Here is a 20851-nt window from a genome sequence, read left to right on the forward strand (position 1 = left end):
CAGCAAAGGAGAAACAGTGGAAGTCCCCAGAGTAAAAGGAAACTACAGCAGAGAGCGAAAAGGTCAACGATAAAACCCGGAGCTTCTCCTCACATGCAGCTTTATCAAGTATGAGCCGGAGTTATTGCACGCCGCACGGCAGAATTGCAGAGGAGAGCGGGACGTTATTCACAGGGCTATCATGGGAGGCTTATTGTGTGAAGGCAGTGAAATATTCATTAAGGAACAGCCTGGCTGGTTTCCACACCGCCTGCCTGTAAACACAAGCCCAATCAAATATAAATAATAAGAGGAGAGGGGAGCGGCGCTGAATTTTATCAGATCAAGAAATGTCACTGGCCTTATATGCACCAAATTAGGCTACACTAAACTGTTGTCAAGTCCCTGCTTCAACAAGTAGATGAGCCTTCCCACCATCCCCCCCACCCCACCCCACCCCCCCTCTCTGTGTAGTGGGTAGACCTGAATGGCATTAATTGCCCCCTAAGATGACGGGCAGATGAAAGTGAGGTGGTGGTTTGCTGTGGGACATTGGGGCCGGTTACAAAGAGAGGCTGAGGACGGCTGGCAGGTCTCACCAACTTCAAAAGCAGATAAAGGGTCTTTTTATACAAAAGATCCTCTTTTTTTTTTCTTTTCCTTTTTTTTTTTTTTTTTTTTTTTTTTTTTTTTTTTTTTTTTTTGCTTAATCTCTTAGATTCTGGGGTTTATTCGTGCCAGCCTCCTCGCCTTTGTCCACTTTGTGTCAGGTTTTAACGCCAGAGGATTAAATTGCTGTTGCGGAAATCATTGTTTGTGTTTTCTTCCAACCCGCTGCCTCCCATTGTCCTGTGACATAATCGACCGCTCTCTAACAATATGAGAGGTTCATCTCTTTCCTTTGGTGAGAAATGAACAGCGGATGGATCTGGTCACCTTGTTTGTCTGACGAAACAGTGGCACAATATGTTGTTTTGTTTAGGCAGAGTGCTCTTAACTCTTTAAGAAGCTTCTTTTTCTTTTCTTTTTTTTTTTTTTGGAAAATGAGGACAAGGAGGTCTTACTTGGGGGAGCCATAGAACGGCGAGAGAAAACACTGAGCTGCCACTGAATACAACAAATGTGAGGTTGTTTTTCTTTCCTCTGCAAATAAGGGAGGTCTAACTGGAGAAAATCAGAGCGAGAACACATCGGTCCAGAGGAATATATCAAACATATTTAGGATGGGGGAAAAAGGGGGTTTCTTACACACAAAGAAAATAACAATGTGAGGAGGAAATAAAAAGAGAATAAGTGATGCAGCTTCCTTTCGTTTATTCTTTCTCTGTCAGGTCCTCTAAAGTCTGCCTGGTTTGTCCACCCGGACCTTCACCTACAGCCCAGATTCCTGTCATTCTCCAGTGAAGGTATTGGTCTCCGGCCGCGCAGCCAGCCCTCCATCTGACTATGAATAGGACCAGTCACATTTCTGATAGCATTTAATGAAAAATCCACCCGGGCTTTGGAGAGGAGGGGAGGGGAGGGGGATGAAGAGTGGATACGGAGGGAGGGGTGGTGGTGGTGGTGGTGGTGGTGGAGGGGAGGGGAGGCGGGGTTGATGCAGGAGTGCTCAACAAAGAGTGCCTTTCACTGGAGTGGAAAGCGTAGATTGCTCCCTCTCCCTCCCCGCTCCCTCCTCGCTCTCTCATTTTGTCTTTTTTGATTCAACATCAAAAATGTGCCAAATGACTGGGCAGAAAACCCCAGAGGTTTTCAATGGGTGTGTGTGTGTGTGTGTGTTAGTGTGTGTGCACCGTGTGTGTGTGTGTGTGTATGTGTGTGGGAAGTACCACACAAAGGGACAGGTGTCTTGTGATTTAAGGTGGCAGTGGCGTGGAGGACACAAAGGTAAAAGCAAACAATCGGTGAGGCCTCATTGAGAGGGGTGCTCTCCTCCAATCAGTGCAAGAATTTGGAGCTTGTTTCCGCATTACATAATCAGAATCAAAACAATGTTATAAATGACATTATTCTGTGTTCCTAAAACTTTCAAGGCCAGGGCTGGTGTTATTCTTTATCTTTCTTATCGTGATTAAACCCAATGAAAAGACCAAAAACAACAATGTGATAGTCCGTCTCTCCCACTCTCTGCCTTACCTTCCCTGTCTGAGCCTCTCAGCCCCAAGATTGCTGGAGATAACACGTCTCAAATGCATGTTACATTTCTTAAAAAGGTAAAATTATTTCCTAAAGCAGCTGGAAACTGTAGTGTTTGACAAACACAACTCAAAATGGAGGTTAATAATGTATTTCTGGAGGATAATTTTAATCTCTGTTTACAGCAGCAGGATGGTGTATGTGGAACTGACTCCTACAGTATGTGTGTTCATGGTAATTAAGGAACATGTCACCCAGTGCAACGGTTCGACTCATAAGTCTCATAGTTTATGGACAACGATGGAGCTCTGTGGCTCAGACGAACAAGATAAACCAGACTGTGGATCCACAGACAACAGCTGTTAGATGGATCAGTTCATTGTCAGTCCTTGTCCTTACATCTGATTTGTTGACAGTCATTTGTGTCTTCCAAGGATGTGCTACACTGTTGAAAAGCTCCTTTAACAGTTTCTAAAGTTGTGAGTTTTTTTTTTTTTTGCATTTTTGCCTTTATTTTGACAGGTGCAGAGAGAGAGAGGGAGACAGGAAAGTCAGGGAGAGGGAGAGGGAGAGGAATGACGCGCAGCAAAGGGCCGCAGATCGGACTCGAACCCATGGCCGCTGCAGTTAGCCACCAGGTGAGCCACCGAGGCGTCCAACAGTTTTTTAAGCAATGCAAGCGAGTGTTGACAGTTTGGTCCAGGTTCAGGTTTATTATCATTTCCTCACATATCCTCGACAGACATACAAAGAAACTAAATGTCGTCCCTCGTGGACCTCAGACACAGGACAGAAGTCTGACTGAGTCTTGCTTTACATTAGCAAACGGTTCAGTGTTTTGAGCCCAGACCGGTCAGATACAATTGACTGAGATGTGTCCGAACACTTTTATACTAGTGTTATAAAATTTGTGCATTCAGCAGTGGGTGTTTGGCAGATATTCAGCCGTTTTCTGGACTCAATAAAAAGATGTTTATGTGTTCAGCATACTGATTTTTTTTTTTCCACAAATATGTAAAGTATAGAACATCACCAAACAACATGCACAGAAATACAATATGTGTGCTTCACATTGGCCTCCAGCAAATAGGGATCAGAGCAATCTGTAGCGTTTTCTGTGCATGCATGAGTGTGTCTGCAACACTGGATCACGGCGCTGTCAGTGCATCCTCCAGCTCCTTCCTACTTTGTAAACAATACACAACCCAACAGGTGAAAAACAACTCTGAGAAAAGCTTTCTTCCCTCCTCTGACATCAGATAACAGACTGCTGCCCTCACTCATTTCTCATCTCCGACAGACAGGACTCAAACGTCTTCAGTGTACTTTGCCATTACTACGATCTCAGGTTTTTGTTTTTTTTACTAAGCAAAGCAAACAACAGCACGGTCGCGTTTGAGTTTGCTTTTGTTCTCCTTGAATGAGGTCAACCAGACTCAAACTATCTCATTTGCTGCTGCAGCCTTTAAGCGCAGGGTTTATCTTCATTCAAATTACAAACAACAAACCGCTAAGGGCACGTCTTGCTAATAGAACAGCATACATTGATTCTCTTCTTTGCTCTTATCTAAAATGTTAATCAATACCCCGAGAGCTTGTGGCTGGTCTTTAGAGGAATGTGCAACAACGAGCTGATCAAGAGTCTTCACAGTTTCCCTAGATGCTGGTGTGTTTTTTAATCTGCTGAATGGATGACTGACTCAGTGTTCTTTTGGGGAACTACACAGCTGAAGGGTTTTGTTGCAGAAACATTTCTGAAAAGTGACACCTACTCCTACAAACGAAAATCAGCATGCCAGGTTGTATTCTCAAGATTCAAAAAGAATCTTGAGAAATCTGTGATACCAGCAGTAAATCTCAGTCGTTTAGTTAGTCAAAACAGAAAAGCTCCTGACCTAATTTGCATCAACATTTAACTGTCAAAATCAGAGGTGTGACCTTTAACACACAGTCTGGTACTTTTCCTGCCACTGTGGGAGCACAAATTACTTCCCATGCCTCTTCTACAATGAATCTCTCCCTGTTTCTCTTGCTCTTAGTACATTTTCAGTGTTTTTTTCCCAGCTGTGTGCAGAGTATCACCTCCTGAAAGGCATTCTGGGAAACACAGATAATCACTAAGTTTAGGTAAACCAAAAAGCAAAACAGCATCTACATTGATGATGCATAACTACAGAGTAAATCTTTTCTTTTCACCCCTTTTTGGAAATTATAAGATAAGAAATCATAAGCTTTACTGACTGAATATTTTATAGATACTGAATGATAAAGCAGTGCTTTATTATTTTCAGAGTGGAAATGGTCTTTCTTCTCCCAAGGAATTATATAATAATGCAGTATGGGTTATTATTACACTTTCAGCTACATCCACCAGCAGCCAAGCTCGTATTCTTCTCCATTGCTTTACTGGAATTTGAATATAAAAATTGGTGCAATTAACTACAGTTTTCATTCTTTAAAATGGTTGGATCCAAAAAAAACGTCAGAAAATAGCGAAAAATTGCTATCACAGTTTTCCAGTTGATATGATTAAACTGAGGTAGTTTGTCAGAATAACAATTATAAAAGATATTGAGACTAAGACAAGCAAATATTCACGTTTGAGAAGCTGCAACTGGTAAAGTTTTGGTTATTGTCTAGAGAGTCTTGGGTTAAATGCTAACTTCAGCATGCTAACACGCTCACAGTGACATTTTGAAAATGCTCATGTTTATCAGGTGTGATGTTTACCATCATCTTAGCTTGGTGTGTTTGCAAGCATTTGCTAATTAGCACTAAACACAAAGAATGTCTTTAGTTTAAAGAATGTGTTTATAAAATTTTATGTCGTAGCTGTTGAGACATTTCACCGAAAACCATAAATATCGACCTGATGATGCTGCTGGGGGAAATGTGGGTTCATCATCTGAGGATCATGAATGTTTGTACAAAATTTCCTGGTAATCCATCCAATGGTTGTTGAGATATTTCAGTGACCGACCATCAGACCAACATTAGCATTCCTAGAGCCACACCACAAACGAGTCTAAAAATGACTGAAACAGTTGCTTCAGCTCTGAATATATATTTAGCTCTCCATGTTTTCACAGACAGTAGGAACCATGGATGATGAAGTTATCCGTCTCCCCGTGTTCCTCTGCTGCGGGACGCCGAGATACAGATGGCCTCTTTCTGCTTGTTGCTCCTGAAAATCATCCTTCTTATAATCTGTCCATTAATCACAATCATAATCGGCAGGTGAACAGTAGGCTCCAGTAACTGTGCAGCAGTGACAGCTGGATAGTGGAAATGTTCGGTGGGGGCCTGTGAGGCGGAGCTGGGGTGTTTACTTGTTTGTGCAGGGGAAGCTACTGCACAACCGGAGCCAAATCTTACCGGACACAATTACCAAAAGTCTTACCAAGACAAAAAAAAAGTCAGAAATGTTCTTTTTGGTGAAACTGGGATGCACAGCTACAGTTAGAGGGGGGTAAACAGCAATGTAAGGGGGTAGATTTGCCCCTGCGCGGAGCCCGTAGTCCATGTGCACGTCTGAATGATGATTAACTGTAATTACCTAAGCAGTACCTGGCCTGCATGCCAGGAGGCAGCCCAAGATTAATGGGGCTCTGCTGAAAACGGAACAAAAGCTCACATTTCCAAGGTAATGAATCGCTCTGGTACTAAGGCGTCTTCACATGGTGCGCCTGGGCCCCCAGGGAGGTTCATTACAACGGGAGGAATAGATGGATCCTCTGCAGCATTTTCAAACAGGCAAAGCAAGCAGGCGAGCAGGAGGAAGTCTTAAATCGTCCCAGACATCCTGGTTGCTACACAGCCTCTATAACCAGAAGAGAGATAAACAGCCTCCTCAGTGCTTCTTAAATGGGTGGTAAACATTACACAGCAAACTGCCTTGTTTGCCTTGTCTCACTCATACACAAGGTGCTTCAACAATAAAGCTTGGCGCTGTGCAAACTGGTTAAGTAATGAAGATAAATTTGACTAGATTGATGCCTTTAAGGACTGAGTGACAGAAATCTGCAGTGAATCATTGTTCCTTACCCATTCATAAACTCCAATCCTTTTTAATAGAACACTTTAACTGAGCTGACACGCCACTCAGCATTATCTGTATTAAAGGAAGCAGGTTTCATTTGTACAGGAAGCACATAGTTTGGCGAAGCCTGGAGGGCAAACTTTTATTACAAGTGTCTCCTGTTATAAATCACTGTCCGAGGAATAACCTGCAGATTAATGGCAACATTATTTCATTCAGCGTCGTAGAGGTTAATCTACGTTTTTTTTTTGAGAAATGAATGACACAAAACGGAAGAAAGCCACTTGACAAAGTGTGAAAGAGATTTGGCATTAAGAGTTCTGCAGGAACAAGGATGCTGATGTATGGAAATGGACATCAATTATTGGAAGTCAAACTGCTTGAGGCAACAATGAGAGGATTTGCAGGCCGCGACATTTTTCATGCCCTTGAACATGCTACCTCCAGATATGTAGGTCGATAGCGAGATGAAATACAACCTGACTTGTGGTCACGTAAATACTTCAAGGAAACGCAGGTTGAGGCATGCCCAGCTTTGCATCACGTTGTGTGCAGTGGTGCCTTGAAAACCCAAAGGCCCTCTCTGTTTACAAGCCTCTAATCATGTTAATGACACTGCGCTCTGCCATACAGGCCATTTCTCAATCGATCACGGCGACAAAGACCAAAATAAAGTGACAACGCTCAGAATTTGTGCCCGTGCACGTCTGAAGGAGATGAAAGAGATGTGAGATTCAACCTTTAAACTGCCATTTATCAAGGACGACAACAAAGGGAGTCAATGCCATTATCCTCCCTGTCGCCCTGCAGCCGCTCAATGTGGGAACATAAATGCGCACATACATGCATAAAAAAAACAAAAAACCCACACTTGAATAATTTATGCAGATGAAAATAAACACGGGGATGTACATTATGGATGTAGTCCAACAGTTTTATTGAACATACTGTATGTGCAGAAACATAGAGACGTGGGTGTGAAGAGGATCACCAGGATGTTTTTTTAACCCATTAACTTCAACTGTTGTAATCTTTATAGTGTTGCTTAAGCAACTGTTGTGCAATAGTTTAAATGCTTTTTTTCTTGTTCTTTTCAGGCAAAAAACTAATATTTTAAAAGATAAATCTGGTGATATTATATATTTTCTAACCTGTTAGTGTTTTCACTGCTGGCTGACCTCTATTGGCTGCACAAGCTATTACAAATATTACAATAAACCACACTGACTGCGGGTTTGACAATGTTGTTTCAAGAGTTTTTGTTTTATTTTAAGAGATGTTTCAGTAGCAGCATTTGTCTATTAGCATTGTGTAGTTTCCTTTTTATTATCTGATATTCCTCTAGACTATCATGAACAGAGTTAATGGAAGTCAACGGGCGACGGACCCACACAAGTCTATATTAACAGAACTGTAACACAGATGTTGGGTAGTAATTTGTATTGAAGGGATACTCACGTGGTTTTCAAAATCTGATAAACTAGGTTTGTTTATATGAATATTCATAAGTCAAGACAAACCAGCCACATAAACTACAACCCAAAATTATTATAAAGAGCTAAAGAGACGTGATTTGCATCTAAAGTCACAGCTTGTTGTCTTTTGGATAGTGCCTCTTATTTTCAGTATTTCCGAGTTTGTTCGATACTAAATAAAGATGTTTTAACTTAAATAAACACAGATCTGTCCTTTGAATGATGCATCATTATCTCATTAAAATAAAAAGGTATGTATTTTTTTTTTTTACAGCAGTGTGAAAGAGTGACAACTTTTTAATGTTCTGTACAGCAGATTATCAGCATGAGTTCGTCAAGGGGGAGACAAAAGACTCTCCTGCTCATTTCTTAGCATTAGATACTCCGCAAGCAAGGAATGACAGTGTGGACAAAAGACTAGCCATTAATTTATCTTCTCTATATGACCCTGATGCAAATGAGAGAAATGAAAGCAAGCAATCAATTCCCTAATTGGGTTTGTGCTATTTTAACTTGTTAAGGGGGCCTCTGTCTAGATTAAAAGGAAGGTCAATTTCTCATTGTGACAATTACTGTATTCATTTCACAGAACAACAAAGGAATCCAGCCAGGGTTGGGAAGAGACTGCAGAGAACCAGATGCCTCCCCATTGTGTGAGTCCTCCATCACAACATCTTGTTGATCTCAGTTATCGCGCTCTTTACGACCTGCAGACGCCATCATTTCATCCAAAATTATTTATCTACATTTTGAACAAAGCACAATATGGATCACTTTTACAAAACACCAAGATGATCAATAATTTAAAAAGACATTTCTGGGTAAATATGAATGACAGCAACAAACTTAAACATTAATATTCTGAAATTAAATTCTTCAAACGTTTTATCTGGGAAAAGTGAGGATAGCTCTGATGAAAAACAGCAAGAGTGTCTTTTTGTATGTGTTAAAAAAGAAATCTAGAGTATTTCTCTATATCATTTTAAATAAATTCAAGCTTACGGGAAAGAAAAACACACTATTAACTATTAATTAAGATAGAAACCCAAGTAATCATCTTCAGGACTGTGTGGGTGTGTTGTAATCACAAGTGCACGTCCAAATGATGATGCCTTTACATTGCAATGTCCCTGCAATCATTTTGAGGTAAATTAAATGTGGAACAAAAACAACAAAAACTTTGGTGTGTTTCTCCAAAATCCACACACTGACCTGTTTGAAGTGTCACTCCTTTAAAGAGGACAGTCAAACAGCAGCAGCTCTGCAGGAGAGGTTATGAGGTTCGAGCAGAGGCCTGTAAGCTGAGCAGCTGCAAACCTGCAGTGGAGCATTTATTTTGGCTTCCTGAGAAGCAAAACAGACTGTTGATATACAGCGTGACTCAGCTACTCCCTCTTGTCACATCAATAGTTTATTTACCAGCGGAGGGAAACCACAGAATTAGAATAAAAATTTGATTATGTACCCCTGCGCTAAAAGAATTCAATTACTGTGACTGAAAACGTCTCAGGAGGAGTGAGGAGGGTTTTTGCTGCATAGTCATATATCACAAAGCAAAGAGTGGGAGAGCAACATGTCATGTCCGCTTTTTAATTTCTGTTACTATGCCCCCCCCCCCCTCCTGTTGGTAGGGAGAGAGAAAAGAGAAATCTGTTAAAAGCTCTACAAACCAGGCAGCCTTTTAACAAGATGCACTTAATCTTCCTGGTGTTTGCTTTGGTTAAATAAGGGATTGGCTTCGTCCGGCCCAGAGTGGTGGGATGTTGATTCCAGCCAGTTTGTGAACCGTAAGCTCTTATCTGTCTTTATCTACATTTGAACAGGTTTCTAGTGGGGCAAAGCCAAGCAAACCAATAAGATTAAATATAGACCCATTTTGTAGGTTGGTAATATATCAACCACATGTCCCAGTGCTGCCTATGGGTTCAACCAGAGTTCATGTTATTAGTGTTACAGGCCTTTCATGCTCTCAGATCTCACACAGATCAAAAGGGCTTTGTGAGGTATGCCACCATCAGCCAATTAATGCCCACTAGTACAGCTGCTCTGCCTGTAAGGTCGAGACTAAGCGCTTTTCACAGCTAAAACGCCTCAACTTTTTTTCTCTGCTCCAACCTCGTTTTTAGGTAATTATTCAGCTCTTTGGGAGGGTTTTGTAATTCACACCCCAAACACTGCGTAACAGGAGTCACTACAGTGACCTTGAACTGTTTGAGTCAAATAACAAACCTGCTGGGCTTTAGCAGAGAGGGATCTACACAAATCCCACCCACATTAACGGCGAGGAGACACAGTCAGGGAGAATGAAACGAGGCATTTTAGGCTTAGAGGGACTCGCTTAAGATAAAATCTCAGGGACAATAGTTACTTTTCAGGCTTTTAACTGGCACTCTAAAACTCAGGCTAACCTAAGACTGGAGGGCTTCTCACTCAAGGACACTGCAACAGGATACACAGCTGCTGCCCGGATTAATCTGGTGGTGTTTTGGTGATGGGACGGCAAAGAGCCACAGTCTCTCTCACTCTCAATTCCTGCCTTCTTCTTCCCTCACAGTGATATCTCAAATTATACCGAGGTGCACACTGAGGCTTGAATACTCCTGCTCATGAATCGTGCTTTAGCCTTGAGACTGACTTCATTATTCTGTGTAGTGAGTCATATCCAGGCTTATCTATACTATTCCACCTACTCCCAGTCTTTGGTTTTGTACTGTATATATATTAATGTGCATGACATGACATTAAAACACTCACAGTTGAGGCTTTAATTCCCTCTGGGCTCATCCGTGATAAAAACTGCAGCCATTGTGCTACTAAAGGGCACTTGTTGTACGACAGATTGTGTCCAAACATCACTCAACTTAAACAGATCAGATCCCAGACTGGGCAATTCAAAATTTATACATAACGCACACAACTGAACCATTAGTCACCCCACACACAAAACAAACCCAGCAGTCTTATTCACAGATTCAAAAATTAAACATGGCACAATAAATGTGCCTACAGCATAACTACTCATCAATCACAGCCTTTAAAATTAAAGCAGAACAGTTTCTTTCCCTAAAGTTAAGGGATAAAAGCAATGCTGCCACCTGGTGGTGACTGAAAGTCAACAGAAATATCTGTTAATTCTATTTTCAAAATGCAATGAAGTAAAAAGCAGGAGTTTTAAACACAATCTTTAAACAGATCAGATCATAAATAATCCCTGACAAAATTGCAAAGGAAGCTTGATGCACATATTAAATGTATCTATAAAAAGGCACATGAATTATTACTATAATACAGTAGCATTGATGCATTTTGGTGTGTCCTTTGTATTCATGCAACAGTGGTGGGCCGTCAAAGTGCAAAAACTTTCGAAACTGCAACAGAATGTCAAACACAAGTTTTCTTTTTTTCTTTTTCTTTTTTTTTTGCAGTCGAACCGTCACAAGAACCAAAGCCAAGAGCAAAACAGAGGCAACTATAAACAGCCCGGGTTGGCACCACCACAGTGTCAAACCTCAGCTTTTTCTTGGCATTTTTGATTTCCTACATGTTGATATGACCCAGTCGACCGGTGAATTTCTCCTTGTCGATGTTCTTGTGCTCTGGGACGTGTCTGAAAGTGCAATCCGACCTCGTGCAGCCCGTGGTCCTCCAGAAAAAGCACTCCTTCTTGTATGGGCTACAACAACAACAACAACAACAACAACAGGGGAAAAAAAACAAAAAACCTGTCACTTCAAGATTAAATTATAGGGATGTTTTACAGGATGTCGGGAGTAGAAGGTTCTTCTTTAACTAATAATGGAAACAGCTGAGCAGAATAAGTAATATGGACAGGGAAAGTGTAATATTAGATCTAATATACTTCATATCAGTAGTATGTTCTCAGAACAGCTTGGCCAGGACAACTACTACTGAGTACTGCAGTGTGAATGCGATCTCCATCCACTGTGTTTCAAAGTTGTAAAAAGAATATTTTTTAAAAAATTATGTGAAGTTTGGGACATTTAATCATTTTACACTTGACAATGAGTAAAATCTAAGAAACAAAACAAAACAAAAACAAAGTGAAAAAGTTCTTACCCAGGACGTGAAAAGGGGTCGTTGGCAGCTGATTTGGACATGCCCAGTCCATTGTGGCCTCTACTGGGATATCTTACAGCTAGTGGAGCCCCTTCTACCACCATTCCCTGAGGAGGAGACAGACAGTTAACATCTGCAGAACTTCATAGTCGGCGTACTTGAACATGTTTGTAAAAAGTAAAACTCCTGGCCAGACATGGAAAAAATAATTAGCCATTTCCCCAAAAATAATCTTGCAATTATTTGGTCTATAAAATATCAGAAAATAGCAAAAACCAGTTTCCCAGAACCCAAAGTGACGTCTTTAAATATCTTCTTTTATCTGACTAAAACCAAAACCAAAAGACACTAAATTTATTAGAATAAAAAAAAAAGAAAAAGAAAAATTACTTTAACCTTTAATCAATTCTCATAATAGTTACCAATTTATTTTCTCTTTACTAATCAACTGGTTCACCACATTTCCTTGTAAGGTGTAAAATCACTGTGTCAAAAAACACAAGCTTTACATGAATGTGTGGTTTATTTTTCTAACACCTATTCGAGCTGTTCCGAGCAGGCTGGAAAATGAGAAGAAACTCTGCAGAGAAACAACAGATTTATGTCAAGATTGATTTCTGCACGACGGGAAATAATGCTACGGTTTTAGAGAAGCAGACAAACTTTAAAGCAAGAAAAACTTTACAGAGTGAAAGCTGCAGTTGTCAGTCACGGCTTTAATAACATACAATCAAAATATCTTTCTCCAACTTCCTGCTCTACTTAGATACCTCTACAATCTGCCAAGTTGTGAACGACCTAAGATATTTTCTGGTTTATGTCTTTACTTTGCATTTTCTACAGGAATATTTTTCATTCGTCTGCGACTTCAGTGCCTTTGAGTGTCATTTCTAATATCCAGGGAATCTACGCATTTTTTAAAAAAAACATTTACTTTGTGGCTCCAGCTGAAAAGTTCGACCTTGGTCACATGAACCACTCCCTAGAGGAACATTATGACTTAAAACAAGAACTATTACAACATGACATGACATGTTCTACTGTTCTTGCTGACGAGTCAGACAAACAAACATAATATATCAATGACGCCCTGTTCAAACTAGATTAAGGCAGATCTATGGGGGTAATTTTCATTACAGCCGAAATAAACAACTGTTTTTCTGCAAAGCCATCAGGAGAGGAAGACCCCTTAAAATATCATGAAATATGCTGTTGTCATCTCGGCCAATTTCCCGATGGTTAAAATGCCATCCGAAACAATGAGTTAAATTATTCCCCACCTCGCCCTGAATGGGGCTTTAGTAAATAAACAAGACACTCACATTAAAACACTGAATGGCTCTGTCACAGTCTTCCTTTCTTGTGTAGTTCACAAAGGCACATTGATGTTCCAGCAGCATCTTGATGCTGTAGACTGCCCCGACTCTGTGACAGAGAGAGAAGGGAGAGTGTAAATACATGAACTAAGCAAACAGAGATGAAGAGAGAGACATGAGATTCAACAAATCCAGGAATTTAAGCTTCACCCGTTAAATACCTGAAGAAGAATCTGATTCTGACAAAATGCTGAATGAGATCTTAAAACAAAAAACATGCTCGGAGGCGTGAAGCAGCTCAGACTGAGGTACGTCACCTGCTGAAGAGCTCGTGAAGTATTGCGTAGGTGACAGCAGGAGCCAAGGATCCAACCCAAATGGAGAAAAGCTCCCTTCATGCAAAAGAGAAGAGACGAAACAACAACAACTTAAAATCATGTTGCACTCTGGGTACATCTCAGCAAATCACCCTGAACACTTTAAACTCAAATATGCGATCACTGCGAAAGGGCGGTCACTTTTAATTCACCTCGGAAATGACAAATCTAGAGCTAAGGCAATGTGATGAATCAGTATTATCTTATGAGTCATTCTTCAAGCAAACTTGCCAAACACCCTCTGGTCCCAGTTTGAACGTCTTTGTACCGTTAGTCAGAACAAAAACGAGGAATGCGAGGTTGCTTTAGGATTTAAGGGCATTTTTCTACATGTTCTTAAATTTACGATTAGTTTATGATTGGAGGATAAAAATACACATTAATAACAAACCACTGAACTTACGGTTTCACAGAATTCCTTGAATGAGGGGTTGGCGACTGAGATTTCGATCGGCTGTGGACCAGGGCGTCGAAATCTCTGACCTGCTGCATTCGAGGACGGCTCGCTTGTAGGACAATCCACTCTCCCTCATCCTCAACTTCTTCCTGCACCACTGGTTGTTCTGCGTTGTCCCAACTGGCACCGGCGTCTGAAGAGAGCAGACAGTGAAAGAGCTCAAGCACCAGGACGTCATTCACAGCTTTCATCTTTGAGAAGCATTTTGTGACATTTACCTGGAGGACACTGGTTACTGTCGCCAGCAAACAGAGCGTCAACGGCTTCCTCTAATGTGGCGTGAGCTCTCAAGGCCTCGGTGCTCTGTGGCCAGGTGAAGCCCATTTCCTAAAATGGAGATGCAAAGACAATCTCTTAGGCTGATGAGATACCAGCATACAGACATTAAAGCCACAAATGAGTTTTCCTACCATGAGGTGCAATGTCTGCGCTCGTTTGAGCTCTTGCGTGGCTTCAGCGCTCGAACTGTCCAGATTCAACACCTCCCTATAGATCAGCGAGGCCTCATAGTATTTCTGCAGAAGTGAAGGAAGGATCACAGGATTGGTAATGTTGGGAAATTACACTGCAGAGACTACAAAACAAAAATCTGTGAGATGAAAATAAATGTATTTAGTAACAACCTCACAAAAATCCACCTTATTTCGTAGCCCCATGTAACCTTGCAGGAAGTATGTAGTTGCAGGCGTCTTCATTTCTTCAAATTATAAGTGTGAACGCATATTCATATGACGTACTTCTTTCAAGGCTCTGATAATGTCGCTTGTAATTAACAACTTGGCCCCTTTCACATGAACTCACTCGTAGACCAGATAGGTAAACCCCAAGTTAACTGAGCCAGTTGATAACTGGCTTTGTGAGACTGGTTTCCCCACTCAGACTTGTGTCAGGTTACATTCCTGTTTAGCCACCAAAATCTAATCAGTTAGTCCCTGAGTCCAGGTGAACGTTTTTCCTCAAGGTGTTACGGAGATATTGGGCTCACAAGGTCAAAACCACGATTTGTGAGGTCACCGTGACCTTTCATCACCAAAATCTAATCTGTTCATCCTCGAGTCCTAGTGAATGTTTGTGCAACATTTGAGGAAGTTCCATCAAGGCGTTATTATAAAATATCGTGTCCACGAGAATAGGACGGACAACCCAAAAACAATATGCCACTGGATCTGACTGTTGTCGGCACGGAGGAATAAAAATCTCCAAAAGAAGAAGACATCTGTTAAATAACGCTAAGTTTGACAGTTTTGTCAGGACTGTAGATTTTATAGGTGCGTTTGTAAAAATGTCGAGCCACTTGCAACATTTAGAGAAACTATAAATAAAAAGAAAACATTACAAGTATTCTAAGTATCTGGAAGCAAATAATAAAAAAACAGTAGCAGTACATGGAAAGCAGTGTTAACTGGATGCAGGTGCAGTGATTTACCTTGAGCCCGCACAGAGCTTTCCCCTTCCTAAATAAACCTTTTATCCAGTTTGGCTCCATGGAGAGTGCTAGATCAGCATCCCTGAGAGCGTTTTCATACTGCTGCAGTCTTTCATAACAGAGGGACCGATTTCCAAACAACCTGAAACACAAGTCATGAATAGTCACTGCTGCTTCTAGGTGCTTTAAAAATAGAAAAAGGCCGAAGTCAAATTAAGTCCACCTTCTTACCTAAATTCCTTTGGGTTGAATTTAATTGCGTCTGTAAAGCACTTCACTGCCATGTCATACTGACGAGAGGCAGCCAGACGATTTCCTGTAGCTGGAAGGAAGAGGAGGCACGGTGGTGCCGGTTGAGTCAGGACTTTCACATGTTTGTTTTTATTTCAAAGTCACGATAAAAACAAAATGTTAATGGAAACTGTAACTTACCAGCCAGTTCTCTGCTTCTTCTTGCATACTCCTCTGCAGTTGGATCTATTGTTTTCTGAAAACAAAAAAAAACAAAAAATGGTGTTAGTCCATTAGTTTGTGAAGCAAGGCAAGCACCACAGGAAATGGTGAATTTGCATGTTGCTAAGTAACCAAGTCCAACTGGTTATTATTCATAAAAAAGGTATATTTAAGTGTCAGACTTGTATAGGAAAAATTGGGTTCTTGTTTTTCTGAGCTGATGATAATTTAAAATATTTATTTATCTTTTTTATTGCTATAATAGGTAATTGCTATGTACCAGGAAACACAATCGCAGTAAGAATTCAAAGTAGGTTTATGAATTTCAGCAACTGCCGTTTTCAGTGTCCCCACCTCTTTACTGGGTTCATGTTTCTCCTCCTGATTCTTTTGGACTTCAGGTTTTTCCACAATTTTTGGTTTTTCCTCTTTGAGCAGCTGAGTTTCGGGTAATTTACTTTTTTCCTTTTTTCTGTCTTTTGCAGGCTTTTGGTTACACGTCTCCTCAGGCACCGATTTAGCAGTAGAAGCACATGAATTATTTAAATCCAAATCCTGTGGATGATAAAACAAGATGGTTATTTTAGGATAATCCTCTGTAAAGCACTCCTTATGAAAAAGTTGTGAAATCGTGATAAAGAATAGACAGCACTACGTCTAGATGCATGGATCTGACAGAAACCACAAACCAGATTCAGACTGACTACTGAACACACTCCATTTAGTGTTGCCTACTGAATTAAACCTCCAATTCTGCACATAACCTCACTTATTCTCTAACCACATTCACACAATAACAATATTAGTGTGGAAACATTGTGGGATATAAAACAACACCAGTAACAGTGCTGAAACACAAAAAGTTAGACATACACCAGGTGACCATTCAGCCTCACTGGATTATAGCAGGGCAACTGCCGTAGACCATCAGGGACCCCATATTCATTGTGTGTCAGTTTTTTTATTATTATTTATTTCTAATTTATTGGAAATTACACTCAGTGCAGTGGCCATTTTATTAGGTACACCTGTGCAATCTTTTACAATTTAGTAGATTCTGTTCAAACTGTAAATTCAATTGGTTGCTAATTACTGGAGGTTATAGTCAGTGATAGTGTTTTCCTGGTGTTTCCAATTTTTATCCTCCTTATTTGCAAACATTAGAGGGGCAGAATATAAGGAAATAAATAACTGTTGAGGTATCATGTAATTCACTATACTATTCACAGTAATATACTTTTTCCTGTCTTTTCTTCATCAGTACATTAAAAAGAAACCCACTGTAATTTTGTTCCACAATGTCACACAAACAGAAATGTAAATTATTCACAAACCTTTTGCTCCTCATCTTCTTTCTTATTCATTTTCACAAGATTTTCTTCTTCTATATTATTACCACTGCTTCCGTCACCTCCAGCAGCCGCGGGTCCATTTTGAGTTTTACCACATTCAGGAAATTCATTTGCTTCTGCATTACTTTCAAAAATAGGATTTTGTTCCTTATTTTCTGAGGAGTCGGACTTGCCTTGTTCTTCCTCCTGAAATAACCAAAAAATAATAATGAAAAAAAAATTACATTACAAACGATCAGAATGGCCTAGTATAAGACTTGTTATCTATTGTAATTCACAGCAATGAATAAAACAAGACTTACAGGTAAAATGTCTTTAGATGCATTCTCCTTCTCTAGTCGTTTCTTCTCTTTTTTACGCTATAACAGAAAGAAGACAAATCTGTTGTGAGGCGCTGTCAAAAGAAAAACATTCATTTAAACATCTGAATTAAATCAACACTGACCATTTTTTTACGCTTGTTCTTCTCTGTTTTCTCCTTACGCCGCTCCTCTTCTGCTATCAGTTCCTTTGCATGTTTATCAGCCTCCTGAAACAAACAAACAAACAAAATCTGTAAATTAAGACGATGTTCAAGAAATTCACAAGATTAATTTAAAAGCAGAAGTGCATTACCTCGTCAGTGAGTTGTGTAATTCGCGGATGTGGTGCTAAAGGCCTGTGAGCAGCCATGTGTGAATAAAAAGAATCATCATCATCTTCATCATCGTCCTCGTCGGAATATATGATGTCGTCATGCAGGTCGTAGGATCTAAAATCTAGACCTGACAGACAAACACAGAAATTTATTCTAGTGAAGATGCACATCTGAACCCCAAAGAGATTTTGATCACAATATTAAAAAGAACAGGGTGAAAAATCTGTTTTATCTCAGTATGGTCATTAACTCTTCTCAGCCTGAAAGAGCTTGGTGGATAATGGCAACAGTACTTCATCTAAACAGCTTATTAGACAGTCAAATGGCTTCAGAAACCTGCTCCGCCCTCAACTTTCCACCACTGGATTAGGAAGAGGCTGGATTAGACCGGTGACTCTCTGAAGTCAATTTGACCGTCACCCTGTGACTGTTGTGGAGGTGAGAGGAGCCAGGGTTTGAATTTCTCTCAGTAGCTCAACTATTTGTGTCACTTTTCATTCGAACAACCAAGTTCCAGGTGGAGACTGTAAATGTGAAACATTATCTCCACAATCAAACAATGTCATATCCCCTCTGCCTGTGACAGCATGCTCTTCGCTCCACCTTCAAGTGTGGTCGTTCTGAACTATAAACACTTTTACTTTCCACCTAGGTTGGACATGTCACACAAACTAGTCTTTCCTTTGCCTTCGTCTTCTGACTTACATTCTCCAAATGAAGTAGGATTTCAGTAAAAGCCACAGGTTAACCCATCTCCTCTGTCTTAACTAGGCCTTTCTCAATCTTGTGCTGTAGTGAAACGACATCAGTCACAGCCAAAGTACCGTTTCAATTCAAAGTCCACATCTAGAAAAAGTAAAGATAAGTGTTTTTGCTCCACCCTTTTTATTGAGGATACTTTAGGAGCTCCCTCTTTGGACTTTATAAAGTCCTCCCCCAGGTGAAAAACTCAATATTTGCATTTCGATTATGTGGTTCATCTATTCAAATAATGTCTGTTCGGAAATGTGTTTCAGTGCTTTCATAGATGTGAGGACCCAACAAGTGGGCGAGACCAGCCAGTCATCTCATTAGCTAGCAGCCTGGCTCCAGAGATGACTAAACATTAACAGCCTATTAAGAAAAAGCCTTACCAAATAAACCAGAGGTTAAGACATTCATGATGGAGTCATTAGGATGACGTCCATTTATATAATCCACCATTGTTTCCTGAAATGAAGAAAGATCAACAACTTAAAATTAATCCATCAATGTAGAGTTCAAACAACCAGTTGATTATTTATTTTGTGACTGTACCCATGCTGTACACACACTAAAGGCTGTCTCCTGAGTAAAATTGTTAACTGCTTCCTGCTTCAACTGTGTTTCCCATCATTTTATGTGTGTGAAGCTATTTTTTGCAGTTACCATACGAGCTGGTAGGTGATACTGACATTGTAATGTTGAGACAGATGTGCGCCTGGATTTAGATTTTTGTTATATTATAATTACAGGGTATATTACTACTTGATTAGTTGAACATCAAGAAACTCACCTATAAACTATCAAGCAAAAATACTAAATATTCTCAGCTTCTCAAACATGAGGACTTGCTGCTTTTCTGTTTCTTTATCTTTGAATTTTAGACAGTTTTGGACTTGAACTTCAGGGAATCGTGCTGAACATGTCAGTTTTCTGACATTACATAGACCACACAATCAATTACCTGTTAGTTGCAGCTAGAGCTGGAACTATTAGTAGATGAATCAAGAAAATGAATCATCAAGTATGTTGATAATAAATTTCAAACATAAAAATGCTGGACATTTACTGGCCCCAGCTTCTTAGATATGAAGATTTGATGCTTTTCTTTGACATACATGATAGTAGATAGAAAAGACACCCGAAGACAAAAATTTAATATTTTTGGATATTAAATACACCAAATAATAAATTATTAAAAAAGAGAATAGGCCCTACTGATAATGAAAATAATGATCGTTTCCCGCCTTAGAGCACTTGATAAAACAGAACTTTACAACAAGTGAACTCAATATAAATTTAATAAAACCTGATTTTGAGTCCATCTACAAGACCAACACTTCAAGATGGAATATTGGTCAGTTCCACTAACTACATGCTCTCCAAAAATGATCATAAAGTTGAATCAACGCCTCTTTAACACAGATTCTACAACAACTGAACATTATTGCCTTCATTAAGGGAGGACAGACTAGTTTTAGCCAGGTGTTCCTAATAAACTGACAACTGGATGTAATTGGTGTTTTCCTAATTACGTATACAGATTTTATTATTAACTGCTGTGAAAATATGCTGCCACAACTGGCAACTATGGTCTCTTGTAGTCACATCACCAATTGTGTTAGTAAATGAGGACCTTGTTGGCACGTTATCAGCGGCGCGCTCAAAACCGGAAATACCTGTTATGCCACAGCATTAAAAAAAACATAATCTAAGTTTTCAGGTGCTTGAATCATACTCACGTGGGTGCGCATAAGTCTCGAGTTTTCTCGAATTCTCTGTATAGGAGCACCCCCTGACAGGTAGAGACAAGACGTTGTTAAAATACATAAAAGACGTGTATTTATGACTCGTGACTGTAACGTCACAAAGCTACGGTTGGCACAGTTACATTATGACTGATTTGGTGCCACAATGTAAGCTAGCTAGCTGGAAAGCTACCTTGCGACACATTTGCTGATATAGGTCGAGTTCTCAGTAAATGAAACTGAGCGATGAATGAGCTATAAAGCTAACAAATTACAAACACTGTTTTATTCTCACCTTTTACAATGTCCTTCCTTCTTGGCATGATGTTTAAGTTATTTCTCAGCTGTTGGTTTGTTGCTCGGTGTGTTGGTTATAGTATATCGATGACTATTTCCTTCTCCTTTCCGTGTTTGATGTTTTGAGTTTTTATACCCTGATTCAAACCTTACAGGCTTTATAAAAGGAGCGTAAATATCGTCATTGGGCTTTGTTCCAGTTCAGTGTTATGATTTGATATCTATCCTGTCAATCATGGTAAAGTAGGCGGGATTTGAATGCGGTGTTCTGAGTGTAAAAATAAAAGTCTGACGTGTTTAGGATTTTTCATCGGATATATCAAGTAACTTTTAACAAATAT

At 40.0% G+C, this 20851-nt stretch overlaps 1 protein-coding gene across 2 annotated transcripts; it reads right to left on the bottom strand.

Annotated features, from left to right (window-relative positions):
* Positions 1 to 7908: 7908 nt before the first annotated feature.
* Positions 7909 to 20680, bottom strand: LOC111225829 (stress-induced-phosphoprotein 1-like). Of its 2 annotated transcripts, XM_022750863.1 has the most exons (18): positions 20509 to 20680; positions 20208 to 20260; positions 18858 to 18933; positions 17703 to 17851; positions 17533 to 17616; positions 17390 to 17446; positions 17070 to 17273; positions 16090 to 16290; positions 15715 to 15769; positions 15514 to 15604; positions 15283 to 15424; positions 14267 to 14371; positions 14075 to 14183; positions 13803 to 13989; positions 13340 to 13414; positions 13029 to 13131; positions 11707 to 11813; positions 7909 to 11302 (listed from the first exon to the last, which is right to left on the bottom strand). In XM_022750863.1, the coding sequence occupies exons 1-18, from the start codon at positions 20534 to 20536 to the stop codon at positions 11167 to 11169; spliced, it is 1962 nt and encodes a 653-aa protein (XP_022606584.1). In that variant the 5' UTR covers positions 20537 to 20680; the 3' UTR covers positions 7909 to 11166. The 2 variants fall into 2 exon arrangements, with proteins under 2 accessions (XP_022606584.1, XP_022606585.1); XM_022750864.1 differs by lacking the exon at positions 20208 to 20260 and having other exon boundaries at positions 20509 to 20679.
* Positions 20681 to 20851: the final 171 nt, after the last annotated feature.

This window comes from Seriola dumerili, unplaced genomic scaffold (genome assembly GCF_002260705.1).
Source record: "Seriola dumerili isolate Sdu_G_001 unplaced genomic scaffold, Sdu_1.0 BDQW01000149.1, whole genome shotgun sequence".
Classification (NCBI taxonomy): Eukaryota; Metazoa; Chordata; class Actinopteri; order Carangiformes; family Carangidae; genus Seriola; species Seriola dumerili.

Excerpts from the sequence above, each read along its gene's own strand:
- LOC111225829 (XM_022750863.1), bottom strand. The coding sequence starts at position 20,536 with ATGCCAAGAAGGAAGGACATTGTAAAAG. Across the intron at positions 17,447-17,532 it reads AGAACAAGCGTAAAAAAATG|CGTAAAAAAGAGAAGAAACG; the intron begins GTCAGTGTTGAT and ends TTTCTGTTATAG. Across the intron at positions 16,291-17,069 it reads AAGAAGATGAGGAGCAAAAG|GATTTGGATTTAAATAATTC; the intron begins GTTTGTGAATAA and ends TATCATCCACAG.